At 42.7% G+C, this 14,230-nt stretch overlaps 1 protein-coding gene across 3 annotated transcripts in view; it reads left to right on the top strand.

Moving 5' to 3' along the window:
* Positions 1-13,295, top strand: part of PTDSS2 (phosphatidylserine synthase 2) — a 39,831-nt gene extending 26,536 nt beyond the window's left edge. For all 3 annotated transcript variants that reach the window (XM_027459163.3, XM_005030559.6, XM_072038671.1), the window contains exons 7-12: positions 513-626; positions 2,039-2,157; positions 2,887-3,001; positions 5,208-5,353; positions 10,005-10,190; positions 10,793-13,295. In XM_027459163.3, the coding sequence (XP_027314964.3) occupies positions 513-626; positions 2,039-2,157; positions 2,887-3,001; positions 5,208-5,353; positions 10,005-10,190; positions 10,793-10,937 (825 nt within the window). In that variant the 3' untranslated portion in view covers positions 10,938-13,295. The remainder of the gene's footprint in view (positions 1-512; positions 627-2,038; positions 2,158-2,886; positions 3,002-5,207; positions 5,354-10,004; positions 10,191-10,792) is intronic.
* Positions 13,296-14,230: the final 935 nt, after the last annotated feature.

Raw genomic sequence — 14,230 nt, 5'->3', positions numbered from 1 at the left:
TAACATATTTTTCTATAAAAAGCTGGAAGTTGGGTGTGTTGTCTTCATAAACAGCGAGGAGCATGTGGTGTGTGTTTGTTGTTGTTTTCCTGTTCCCCCTGTTTTGAGTACCAGATTCTTAAGTTACCTCGTGAAGCACCAGAACAACAATACTGGAAATGAACGTGCCTCATTCATCAGAAATTACTGGGGGCCTCATTTACTCTGGAGTCTTTTAGATCATCTTTTCAGACTAATGCTTGATAATACATATCTAAATCCTCATATTCCCTAAGTGATGAGTTTTGAAATTAGAAAATAACATGATTTGTCCATACACCATAGCAAAACTGTAAATCTAAGCAGTGTCTTTGTGGTATTTCTGGAGTTCTTTTAGATCTCTGAAAGACATCAGTGTAAGTGGTATCTGGTACTGCTCAGTACAGTGTGCAAATATTTATTTTTGTAATGACTTTAGTATGTTGTACAACTGCTGTTGTTGATATTTGAAAGATTTCTCTCCCTTGTTACAGACACTGATGATTCGAGACTGGTGGATGTGTATGATCATCAGTGTGATGTTTGAATTTCTGGAGTACAGTCTGGAGCACCAGCTTCCAAACTTCAGTGAATGTTGGTGGGATCACGTATGTACTGCATAAATCATTATATTTGTGTCTAAACTGAGGTATATATTTTAAAGGGAGGGGGCAGGAAATTGTGAAAACTAAATTACATGATGTGCACGACCACAAATGTATGTATGGCCACTGCAGCTCAGGAGCTTGGGCACGTCTCCATATTGAGCTTGTTATATGTTTGTCACAGTTTGTATAACTTTGAAGATTTTCAGACTTCTCTGTGGAATGGTAACTTTATTTTGTGTGGTTAAATACTTGTTTTGGTTTGTTCCACACCAGAGAGAGACTAAGGCTTTAGCTGAACATTTTGAAATATTTGATGATGGTACAAACCATAAAGTCCAAAATTAAGAGAGAGGCAAAACTTTGTGTGTAGAGTTTCACGTGGCAATTTTTCTTGTCTGTTAAGAAAACAGGCTCAGTGCAATTTACGTCCAGCTCTTCCTTCAGCATAGACCTATCTTTACTGTTTTCTGAAAAGAGTCAATATTGCTGTGTTTAGAAGTCCTGCTATGGTATATAAAAAGCTGCTTGGAAAGAGAAAGGTTTGGCCTTACTGAAAAGCTTTATGGTTCTTACACTTCGTAGTGTATAACCATTCTTGTCCTAAAACACTGCTTGTGTGTGTTTTTTAAAGCCAGAGGGGCTAACTGCTATGATCTAGTTTCTCTAAGGAAAAAGTAAGCTCTGTAGCTTAAAGTGTCATACTTTTTTTTCTTTTATATATTTTTCATATTCCTGTGAAATGTAAATTGGCTACAGGAGCAACACAGCTCTGGTTCTTACGTTATTTCAGCTTGTACAGTCCAGGTTCTTTCCCAAGCTTGTGATGATTTGCTATGTGGTTCTGTTTATGAAAATAAATGCAGTTTGCATAAAGACATCAAGCAAAGGCATTTTGCCTTCAATAAATTTCTAATGAAATGAACACTGCGCTCTCCTTCTTCAAATGAAGAGGACGGCCATTTTTTTCTCAGCTCAAGAGCTCTGTCTCCAGAATGAGAGAGTAAGGCAGAGCATGAGGAGAAATCACGAGTTTAATTTCACATCCTGGAGATAAGTCATTTCTTTAGGAGGCAGTCTGAAGTCTAGATAGCATGTTAGGAACGCATTCAGACTTATTTTGCTGTGTTTCAAGTTACCGCTTAACAGAGTGGAGATAAATAGTAAATAGGAAGAGATCTGTTCTGTAGCAGAAGGAATACAGCAAAAGAGGAGTTAAAGCACAAGTATTTTACAGCTGTTGGCTGTAGCAGACCTGGGCAGTTCAGATTCTCTCTCCTGGTGGTTCATACACCACTCTTCTGGGGATGTCCAGTCCTTGTGACTGTGTCTGCACATAAATGTACTTACAGTATTTTCCTATTTTACATGCTTTATGATTTCTTCACCAGCATCACTGTTTTTTCTCCTTTCAGTGGATAATGGATGTGATCTTATGTAATGGATTAGGAATTTACTGTGGGATGAAGACTCTCTCTTGGCTTTCTTTGAAAACATACAAATGGCAAGGACTTTGGAACATTCCTACATACAAGTAAGTTGGCGTAGAAAGTTAACTCTGCAAGCAGTAGCACCGCACAAAGTTTGGGACCTTGCTTTAAGACCTTGCTTGCTGATGGATTATCCTGTTAATGTGATCTAAAGAATCCACGTGTGTTTAAATGACTCAGTTATCTAATAACTTGACACAGCATGGAAGCTTGTATATGATAATTTTATTTAACTTGCACACAAAATTGCTAGAAAACATACCTGTCTGTCACGAGCATTGCCTGATGTCTAGGAACTGAGGGTGTCTTGTGGAAATTAGGTTGTGTAATGAAATTGTAACTGGAGATTCAGGAAACCCAAGTCCAGGATCAGGCTTTCATTCACAGCAAAGATCTGTTCACAAATAATGCGTTCCCCAGTAATCAAAACTTCATAGTAATTGGGATGCTGAAACTTTTAATTGAGTAAATCCCTTGTAGTGTTCTACCGGTAGGGAATTATTCTTGTCTGTAGTGTTTCCTTGCTTAGCAAAGCAGAACTGAGGAACTGCTTACTACAACGGGTGTGATCTACTAAAAGTTAAAATGATATTCCAATAAGGGGCTTCTCTTTAAAAGAAAGCTAACTTGAAATGTTAAATCGCATTAAGTAGGATTTTTAACGCAGTAAATGGAGGCATTTCACATACGTGGATTGATGTCTGAAATAGAAATGTAGATAGATGTCTCTTATCTGCCATTTCTTATAACAATGTGCTCTGTTTTTCTTTCAGAGGCAAAATGAAGAGAATTGTCTTCCAGTTCACCCCGTATAGCTGGGTTAAATTTGAGTGGAAGCCAGCATCCAGCTTACGCAGATGGCTAGCAGTTTGTGGCATTATCTTTGTAGTAAGGAAACATCTCTGTCTTGTCTTTTCTCTATCGTCTGATTTGATGTTTTGTAACACTTGACTATGCAGAAGGTAACTTAGGCTGAAACACTGGCGTGGTGATTTCTTTAGTTGAGGCCAGAAGATACTGCTCTTGAATCCCGCAGAAAAGATGTCCATGTCTGTGGTACAGTCTTACAGATTCATTACATAAACACTTTTTTTCTTGCTGAACATCACTGATTGACACTGTGAATGATTTAAACTGTGATCTATACACAATTCAGTGAGTAACTGCTGCTACCAAAGACATTGGTCTTGGATGGAAGGGGCTTGTTTCTCTCTGCCTCAAGCAGGTAACACATACCAACTGGAGAGGGCTGTGGTCAAAGCCTCAGGCTGCTGAATGTTAGCTCTGGGCAGTATGGCTCCTGATGCCTGCAGTTTTGCCTTGGATAATGCTTTTATACAGACTTAAATAATTCTGCTCTCCTATTTTTTTGATGTTTCACTGATGTGCTAATGGTATCCAGCTTGACCAGTGCAGGTAAACCCACCCCATTTAGACAAAATAAAATATGTTTCTCCAGCAGTTGTAATACAGTGGAAGTCCGCCTCCTTGATTTAGCCATCTGAGTGGCTACATTGTGGGAAAGCATCATCTTGAGTTCATACCTTCCGTTTCACAGTCATAGGTGTAGCACGTGGAGGAAAAATTTGGCATTTTTAAATGCTTCTTCCCCACTCCTGCCTCTTCTCAGTTAGGAGACTTTGGCCTTTGTGGTGTCCATGGGATGTCAGTCGGCTCAGTTTTGAGCAACTCGAGTTTATTTCAATTCAGTAACTGTCAAGTTTAATAACAAAAAGCCCTTTGTGGTACTTTTAGTGATTCCAAAGACAATGGGCGTTAACTGGCTTCTGCTATGGTACAGGATATAACTGGTCTGTGTATTTTGTAACAGTTGCTAGCACAGCATATTTAATCATCCTGAAATACGTGTAATATGAAGTTGAGTGGTGGCTTATTTTGGGGTGAGGTTCCCTATCCGAGCTTGCTGAGTGGCACACAGCTCATAAGCCACCACCTCTGTCTCACTTTGTTAACATCACGTTGCAGATTGAGTGTGCTGCAGGAGCAATATGCTGTCTGCAACAAAGCAAGCGACATAAAGCAGTGGCAGCAGGGATGCATCAGGCAGTTTGCAAACCCAGTTGAAAAGAACTTCAAATCACCTATTTCTGCTACATAAAACATTCGCCCAGTTCGCATAGCATAACAGACTTGCTGAGGTTCCCATAGCTGATGGGAGAATTAACGTGAATGTGCCTGTATAAATAACATTTCTGTTTGCTTTAATGGTTACTGTGTGCATACTCCAATATTTTTTTTTGCACTCTGAAGAAATCATTTTTAGGTGCAGGAGTAGATTCTGCAGCTGAGAGGTTCCGCTGAGTTTATACTAGTTTTTGGTATAATAATGTTTCTTGTAGCAAAACATAGCTGCAGCTGATTTCCAGTTTATAAACAGCTTCACGTATTGGCATATACTTCTGTATTAAGCAACACTTACTGCCTTTTAATATAATTTCTTCTGAAGTGAGAAACTTGTGTCTACTTGCTCACTTAATCGTTTTGTTAGGGCAGCTCACTTGAGAACATTTGCTATAAATGTGTAACCAGTGCTCCTAAGTTGGCTTTGGCAGTGGTGTTTGCACAACTGTTTAAAAAAAAAAAAAAAAAGGGAGGGGGGCAAAAAAAGGCAAGTGAAAACACCAACTGGGATTCATTGCTACTGCCTCTTGTCATTTTGGGTTCCCTTGGTGAGATTTTTAACTACTTGGAAGGAGAAGCTTTTTGCTTTTAGGATTTGCTATTAGTAGTTCTGAAGGCACTTCAAACTCCTGATAAACTTGACAATAGAGGCAATGTTTGGCCAGGTTTCTTTTGTGTCCTGTGCTATGGACAAACATGTACATGTTTTTTTCAACCTCTTCCAACACACTCAGCAACCGGGGGGGATGTCAAAAACTAAAAACAAAACAACCCACCGTGTGTTCTTGGTCATTATTGCAGCCGATGATGGTGGGTTTAGTGATAACACAGGACATTGTGGAGTCAGTGAATAATTGGGTGGGGGCAGGGGTGGTCATGCATGGGTGCAGGGAGATTCCAGGCTTCATTCAGTGAAGTCTTCTGAATGTAATTAAAATGTCCTTTTTCTCAGTTTTTATTGGCAGAGCTGAACACATTTTACTTGAAGTTTGTCCTTTGGATGCCACCAGAACACTACTTGGTCCTGTTACGACTTGTCTTTTTTGTTAATGTGGGAGGTGTGGCTATGAGGGAGATCTACGACTTCATGGATGACCCGTAAGCCAGTCCTCTTGTGTATATTACCATGTCAAGCTTCACTTGCTTTATTCTGTATTTGCTCCAGTTTGCTCCAGCTTGTTGGCATCCATCTCAGCTTGCTGGGGACAACATGATCTAACCCCAGAGCATCTGCTTTGTTTTCTTTTGGTTTGGAAGTAAAATTCTCACTGCATCTGGATGGAGAACAGCTGTTAAGGGCATTCCATGTGCACTGTTTTGAACCTCAGATTTTAATAAATGATCACTCTTGAGCATGTAACGTGTAAATTAGCTGGAGTGCCACTGGCTTGTGGGCAGGGGAGTACTTAACTCCATTTTCAGATCGATAGCCGGGAACTATAGTCCTTAGTAGTACCTTCTAAGGACAACAGGGCCCAAACTAAAAAATCTGTTTCTTAAAGGTGCTTCTTTTCTTGACCTGTCTTCCAACTGGTTCCTGGTCCCCTGAAGCTCTCATGGCACCCTCTTGCACATCAGCAGACCCTGCAGTAAAGTATACTGAAGGCAAAGTGCACCTATACACAACAGTGCATGTACTTTCAGACTGTTCCTACTTAAGCATCATATTTGTCCTTGCTGCTTTTGTTTCTGCAGACCATGTAAGATCAGAGAATGCTTTGTTCTCAAAATCGCGTTTTCTTTTAAGTTTTAGTAGTAATGTCACAAACTGCCTGAGCCCACATCTTAAGTCTAAGACAACGCCTGGCTTCAGGGGGTGCTCATTGTCTGTCACTGACCAACGCAAAAAAGTGTCTGTGTTCAGAATTTAGGGTTCCACCATTCTCTGAAGATCAGTTTCCATTGCAAGGCTTTGACTCCTAGAGCTGGGAAGAAGGGCCAGCCCACATTGCTTAGGCGGATTGCAGGACATTCAGCAGTGGCAGGCTGCCCCTGCCTTTGGTGTCGGACCTACTGGTTTGGGACGTGCCTCCAACTCAAAGGTAAGAAGAGGTCTCTACCTCTCACTGGTGAGCTCCTCTCCTTAGCACCACTCCCCCATCTTCTGGTCCTTTTGTTTGGGTTAGAAAAAAACAGCACCTTTGCCCCTCTGTTCAACCACATGGCATGACATTGAAATTTAGGAGAATCATCAGTCACCAGCGCCTCACTGCTAATTCTTTCCATTCTTTCAACGAGCTGGAGAAATTCATCAAGCAAGCAGAGACTCTCATCCTGAACTGCATGTCTTCATCACTGCCACCACCACCACCTACTGGTCTGTTTCTCTTGGTGGGTAAGGTGATTAACTCCCTTTCTTCTGAGGTTCATGGCTCTGCTTGATGCACCACAGACCTGACCTCACCAGATTGTTCATGAAAAATGGTGGAACCTAGCATCTGGTCTTACCTGATACCTGCTCTGTAAAGATTCTTGCAACTGGATTTTGATTCCTTCATGCATTTCATGTCATCCAAGCAGAGATCATCTGGGTATATTTTCAATTGCACATCATTTTGAGCCAAGGAACTTAGTGGAGTTCCTTGATGGGTTCTTCCTGTTGTGTTGTAGGGAGAAGCTGCTGAGGAAGAGCAGGCTGTATGGGAGGCTCCCAGCTAACACCACATGAGAAACCTTCCTGACTTTTTCCTTTTGGAAACTCATTCAACAACTTTATGGACAAAGGTTGGAGTATTCCACTGACCTTCCTTGTCAGAATTGTGGCACCATGCCTTGTCTGTTACTGATGGGATTGTCTGAGATAAACCGATTAGGTCTCTTCAGCTAACATTTCTACTTTCTGGACTAAATGTTGTGAAGTTCAAATATGAAAACTCCTTTTTCTCATTCACAATTCTTAGTATCAGCAGAGTTGTAGGACTACTTGCAGGAACTTGATCTGAGCATGGTGACAAAAAAGTATCTAGAAGGGAATAGTCCAAGAGAGAGGTGGCTCTTGAAGTTGTTCTCCAACTCTTAGATATTCTGTGCTCCTATTCCAGCTGATATGCTCTGCCTCTGGAGTTCTTGAGGACTGGCTAATGAAATGTTCCTGACCAGAAATGCCATAATGTAAGAGGACCTGTAGCAGCTGACCTTGCCATGCCTTCCTGGTTTCTAGTCTTCATGTCTCTTCCAAGGGGTCTGTGTTAAGGCCATGAATTTTAAACTCATTCATCAAATTTTTAAAAAATAAATAAAATAATAGGATTTTCTTTAAAAACTGTCATGAGAGGAGAACCATGTCTCTTCTTTGGCAGCCTTAGGGTCTGCACAGCTCTCTGTTGGGGTTACCTTGATTCTTTTGTCATTGTGCTCTCATAAGCTAGTGAAAGAAAATGGCAAATCAGGATGCAGATCAGCAAAGCAGAAAGCTGAGACAGTCATCTGAACAGCTTGAGTTCACAGTGAGAGATGTTTCTTTTTTTTTCCCTCTGTTCATGTGTTACGGCTAGTTTCTGCCTGGTTAATCTCAGGTAAATCACCTGGAGCAGTTTCTGAAGTCCTTTCACCTTGAGTTGGTCTAGGCAGAATATTTTTTTTAAAGTGGAATGCACTCATCCCATCTGCATCAGCAATAATCCACACTTGGTTTCCTGTATCGTATTTTTTCCAGTGTATTTGGTCAATGTTGTGTAGCTTGAACTTATGCATTGGTGTCAAATATGGCTCTCGGGCCTCTTGTTAAAGAAAACGTGTGTTTTGTGTGCTTGACTTGCTGTGACTCCCCTAGATTCAGGAAAGCATCACAGGAGAGTGAAGAGAAGCTCTGTTTGTTTCCCATGCTTAGATCTTTTTCCAGATACAGAGACTCCACGGGGATTTGATGGAGTATGTATTCCATGTGTATGAGCAGCAGCAAAATGCCTGCTAAAGGAAGGCTGCTCTCAATGCAGCTGCTGGCAACAGATATGAAAAGAAGGGAAGAGAAGTTGGGAGCAAATGTGCAGTTGCAGCTCCCTCTCCCTGGCACTACTGGGGATGCCTGGAGGTCTGTTCTGATGTGAGCGAGCTGGGTGTTGTTATTAGCTGGAGGTGGCAGGCTTGTTTCTCTGCCTCACAGAGAGAAGCATTAGCTGAGCAGCCCCTCTCCAAGGGTACTCCTAATCAGGGATTTGTTAGGTGGCTTCTCTTTTGTCCATTTTGTGGCAAAACTGGGAAGGAAATACAGCCCCAAGGTTTTACGTGGCCACTGAGTAGTGCAGCATTTACTAAGCCAGTGCCTAAGCCATAGTGTACAGGCCCAGCTAGAATTTCCTGTTGCTGCAATGCTTTAGAAGCACTGCAGAGGTCATCTTAACATGTCCATTTCTCTCTTCCCAGCCCACTGAAGGTTGTTAAAACACTTTGCTCCCCATATCCTTTGTCCTGCCCTGGTAATTCTGCCACTTTACACTGAGGTGCTCCTGGATATGATTCACTCAGCATCTTACGCTGTGGTAGGAGCGGAGAAACACAGTAAGCTGGACAAAAGAGAAATGGCCTGGTAGGAAAATCTCTGTCAGAACACGCTATGATAAGTGAGAGGGCAGACAAGATTCAGAATGTTGGTGATAGAAGAACAAAGCTTTAGTCTACCAAGTGGAAGTCACCTACTTGGTTGTGCTGTTGGGCAGCAAATACGCATGTACCAGTGGTGCTGCGGTGGGCAGGATGCCAGTGCAACCCTAGGCAGAGAAAAGGTCTTGTGCTGCCCAAACAGAGCTACATCTGCTATATAAATCAGCTGGTCTGACAGGTTAGTAAAAGGGAAAAATGTCAAGTCTAGAAACGACGTTAACAGACAGGATCAAGAAATGCATGATCTAGCTCGTTGAGATCAAGCAACTTACAGTCAGACTGTTGCTAGAAACCTGGGTGAGGATACTGACATTTCTTGAAGGGCAGTCAATAGGTATTTTATTTTTATGTATTTCCCATGCAGGAGTAGGTGGCCCAAAAGATAGCTTATCTCCAATCTCTTGTTCTGCCAGTAGAGCCTCTAAATAGATGTCTTGGTTGTACTGCGGTTTAATTCCTAGCAGTAGTGATTGATTAGTACACTCCTTCGCTAGGCTTGTACAGAACAGTGCAGTTTCTAAATTGCTTGTCTGCTCCTGCTTAAAAACAAACCCTGGGGATTAAATATTAAGCGTGTTTTTGCTTAAAGTTTGTGTTGTCTTAGAAGCAGAACACCCTGTGTCTCCCAGTGACTTACCCTGTTGTTATTAAGCTTTCTTCTTTTAAAATCCCTTTAGAGGTCATTAGTGACAGCTCACTGAACACCTACTTGGGAAGAGTAAATTTCAGAATGCTATTAATGATCTAGGGGTTAAATACAGGTATGGCAGTGTGACTTGGGATTTGCAGGAGTAATCTAGGAGTAGTGCTCCTGCTTCATATCTTACCCTGAACCTTAGCTGATCTCAAGCTGGTTAAATAATTATTTTTTACTTGGATTTACCAATACTCTGAAAGTAGAGGTACTTCCTTGCATCATGAAATGTTGGAGTTTAACTTCTGAAGTGTTTTCAGGGTCTCTGAGAGGAAATTAATACAAACGTGGAAGTTGTCAGCCTGCATGTGTGTGTGTGTAATCCAGACCAGACTTACAGAATTGTGCAAAGCTAAATGAAATTATTGCCCCAGCTGTCTTTTTATGAATGAATGTTTCTCCAAATGCTTAGTTTGATAGTAATGGCTTTGCTTTATTTCTGCATTTGTTTTGCAGGAAGTTCCATAAGAAGTTGGGTCAGCAGGCCTGGCTGGTTGCTGCTATTACTGCTACAGAGTTCCTGATCGTCGTGAAGTACGATCCCTACACGCTCACACTGTCGCTTCCTTTCTACATTACCCAGTGCTGGATCTTGGGGATTATACTTGTGCTCACCTGGACAGCCTGGCGTTTCTTCATTCGGTGAGAAGGGGTTGTGCTACGTCCAGGTCTGGCCTGGATCTTAAGGGTGGACCGCTCTAGGCTTCTGTTCAACAGCGTGTTGAATGTCAGATGTATGCTTCAGTGCCTCCTGAAGAGGGACTACAGCTCTTCTAAATGCTGTGATTTAGACAAGACTAAGATGTTTACAGCTTCACTGCAAGAGCAGTACTGCACTGCAATTGTCCAAGCTGTCCTAATGTTAGCAACAAGTGAGCCAACTTAAACCCCTTGGGTTTCGATGCTGCTCTGTGCAGGTGTAAAAAAAATAATAATAGCAGCAATACAAGGCTGAAAGAATTACAGTGTGATCTCTGGAGCAGGCCCTGTGCAACAGGTTGCTGTTGAACTTGCTGTTGTGTTATGCTTCTGAAAAGAAGTGAAAGTAGCCAGACTACTAGCAAGAAACACAAATCTCAAATGAATTAATGCCATCAGCAATTTCAGAAATTTCCAGCCAAAATGAGTTAAGTTATCCGAAGGGCGCTTGCATTCAGAACAGAACTGGTTTATTGTTTTTATTGTATATTGAAACTGTTTATTCACATCACTGGTATACACATCTGTTTGTTTTTTCTTTTTAGTGACATCACCTTGAGGTATAAAGAAATAAGAAGACAGAAGCAAGAACATAAATATGAAAAGGACAAGTGCTTGAGCAATGGTGATGGACATTCTTCAATACTGGATGAACAAAATGGGAACAAACTAAGGGAAAGGAAACTTTGAGCAACGGACAAAGGGCTAAAAAGAACTCGTTGTGCTCAAGTTGGCCTGGTGGACAGTTTCAACCTTATCCTACCTAACTTGTTTCGTTGTTAGTTTTCCAACGTGTGAAAGTCCTCTTGGGGGAAAAGATGTCGCACTGACATGCGCACCCTTTCTCCTCGTGTACACCTAGTCAGAGTCAGAGAAAGTCTGTGTAGAGGGAAGTCAGAACCAACACCATTGCAACGAGGTGGGATCTTCGTCCAAGCGTGTTGTATGTCTTCCTTGCAAACAAGGTTTGGAGACAAGGGGCTTTGAAACAAAGCCCAAAGGGAATCTAGCTGACCTATTTCCAGTAAACTGTGAGATTTTGATTTTGACATTTGGGCATTAGGAGCACTTGTTTTGGAGTGTGCAGATACTGGCACAGGAAATGAATTTTGTTTTCTTCTGCTTGAAAATACCTTGAGGTATGGAGTCAGATCGTGTAACATGTTCAGCCACCAATTAACAGAAGTGCAGCGAGATAAAACATAGATAAGCTGAAGCTTGTGAACAAGTTGCGTAACTTGCACAGAATGTGATACAGTACACTACTGTTACAGCCCCTGTAATGCAGGGGTTATTGCCTTTCTCTAAACTGACTTTCAATGTCCTGGAATAGCTTACAATAATTTTATGTTATGTCACAGCTCTGGGGAGACGGAAGGACTTTTTTTAATCTCAATCATCTCTTAAATGTAAGGGAGGGTTAAATAAGAAAGGTCAGCCCGCCTTTCATTTGCTTCATGGAGTGAAATCTATTACAAACAGAAAACTGGGAGTTACTCCATCAATCTTAAGTTATTTGCCTTATTCTCAGCTCTTTTACTTTGCTTGCCGAGAGGATTTAATTCTTGGTGTCTGCTGTACAAGGCATGTCCTGTTCTGCCACCTTCAGAGCTGCCTCCTTCTCCTCCCGAGGTAGCTCCAGGCTGAGCAATCTCCCTCCCGAGTCCAACTGGAAGAGGTGTTCTCTGCAATCACGCACAAAATAGTTGTTACCATGCTGCCATCCATGCCAAAACGAACAAGCAGGAGGAACGCGCGTCGTTCCTCACTGAGCAGTGCGTAGTGGAGGTTTGCAGGCCAAACTAAACAGCTTTTTTTTTTTTTTTGCTCATGACTCAGCATCTAGGAAAATAAATTAGAAACCTGGGCTGCATTTTTTCAGGTCGTTATTCCAAAATGTAAGTGCTACAACTAAGCATCAATTTGGTAAACCCGGCTCTAAGCCTTTGCATTGGCCCCTGAGGCACTGATGTAACTGTATCACTTTTTAGATACAATGATCTAATCTGGCTCTTAAAGGATATTTTTCAGGGAAGTGTTTATCCAGAAGAAAAGTACATAAACAACCCCAGTAACATTTAAAGAGCACAGCCCCAAACTTTTGAAGTGGCAGGAGACTTGCAGAGCTGCTGGCTAGCAAACATCTTCATTTCTGAGCGGTTTTGGTCCTGTGCATGAACCAACCAAATCCTGCATTTCTCTAGGTTTACAGGGTGACCCAAATATTTTCCACCTCTAAAGAATGGACAGCTAGCAGTAGGGTGCTCTTCAAGTAATGGAGCATTAATTAATTAATGGGTTGCATCAGAAGAGCTCAACAAATGAAGCAGAGTTCGTGGGCCCTGGGGCCTGCCCCAGTCGCTTAGCAGACAGCGAGGAGGATGACCAGTGTGAGAGGTAGCATCCATCTTCTTCCTCGAATACGTACAACGTACTGTGGATAGTCGCTCAGTGGCTGCTCTTAAATCCTAGTCTTTTGCTGCTCTGAGGTAGTGAGGAATAAATGGCCGTGCAGCTAGATGCTGGCAAGTTTGTAAACGGGCAGATGGTGCTGAGTTGAGCGAGTATTTATTTCCATGCCTTTCCACCCCGAGTCATTCTAATTTCCAGCTTTCTACCAGTCCTAAGAACTGTTAACTGGTCGTTTGGTAGCTTGTACCAGTGCGTTGTGCTTGTGTAGTCCCAGCTGAGCGAGGCTCAGGTCGGTGTATCTCCATTCCATCTGTGCTGGTTATCACTGTGCTGCCCCGCCGATCTCTGCCCCACGACCACCTCGATGCTGTCTCAGGAGCTGGGTGGTAGCAGGCACACCTGGGAGGGGTCTCTCGCTGCACCTCCCTCCTCCCTGCCCCACTGAAGGGCCACACGTGTACATCTGAAGCAGCTGGTGAAGCGTACCCCTTCCCAGTAACAGTTCTGGAGCTTCGACCTCGCACGTAAGACACTGACTTGTGTTTGTCTACATCCATCTACATGGCTCTTATGGTTAGTCTGGATAACTGAACCGGTGTAATAAAGTGATGTTTGCTGGTGTGTCCTTTGGTACAACGTGTCTGTGCTCCCTGTTTGTCTTCCTCGTCGCCTCAAAAGTGCTTTGAATTGCTTTGAATTCCCCTTGCTGCGAAAACTGCCAAATGCATCAGTGCTGTTTGTGATGGGTCTTGGGCCTTAAGATAACCACTGTGTCCAGATTTCCAGGGAAATGGGTGGTACAAGCCCTTGGTCAGCTCTTGCAATTCAGAAACTTCTTGCAGGACGTTTACACGGGTGATCTTTGCACAGTAAAGCAGACGTGAGCGGTGCACACAATGCATTGAGTAGCATTGCAGTCTCGGTTCTTCCTTTCCAGATTTCATGTCCAGCACTGCAGGCAGACTCTAATCATTGAAATCTTGCCTGGTTTTAGAAATCCTTTTGTCATCATCTCTCTGAGAAGCAGGCAAAGCAACCTCATACAGTGATAATGAAAGGACGGCTGAGAAGCTTTACTTAAACAATATTTGCAGTGGCATAAGATGAGACCACCCCTGTGGAGATGAGAGGTGACTCTCCCATGTCCACGTGCATCCTTCTCTTACTGCACGCTTCCTTAGATCACCTTCCTTCTCAAAACTGGAACGAGGTAGCTTCCTCGTGTGGGTATGCCCTAATATTTGTAGTGAGGTTTACCAATGGTAAGTTTTTGGGTTTAAAAAGGGAAAATGCAGGGAGATTGTTCAGGTGAGTGAAAACATACTCAGCTAATGCTGAATCACCTCCTGCACAGGCTCTGGTCGATGAGAATGGATCCCCCAAAGTCCGATACCCCAAAATACCAGCGATGAGCACAAGCATCTTGTGCCAGACCTGGTGACAGTGGCATTGACTCCTCGCTGCCAGTCTGTGCTGTGACGGGGCAGGAGACCACCGAGCAGCCACCAGGCTCTGGCTGTGAAAGCAGGGAAGTCCCAGAGGGTTCCTCTTGGTGTGTTCAGTGCAGTACC

The sequence above is a fragment of the Anas platyrhynchos genome, chromosome 5, assembly GCF_047663525.1.
Source record: "Anas platyrhynchos isolate ZD024472 breed Pekin duck chromosome 5, IASCAAS_PekinDuck_T2T, whole genome shotgun sequence".
NCBI classification, from domain to species: Eukaryota; Metazoa; Chordata; class Aves; order Anseriformes; family Anatidae; genus Anas; species Anas platyrhynchos.
The sequence above is the reverse complement of the archived record's forward strand: the minus strand, read 5'-3'. Positions and strand labels throughout refer to the sequence as shown.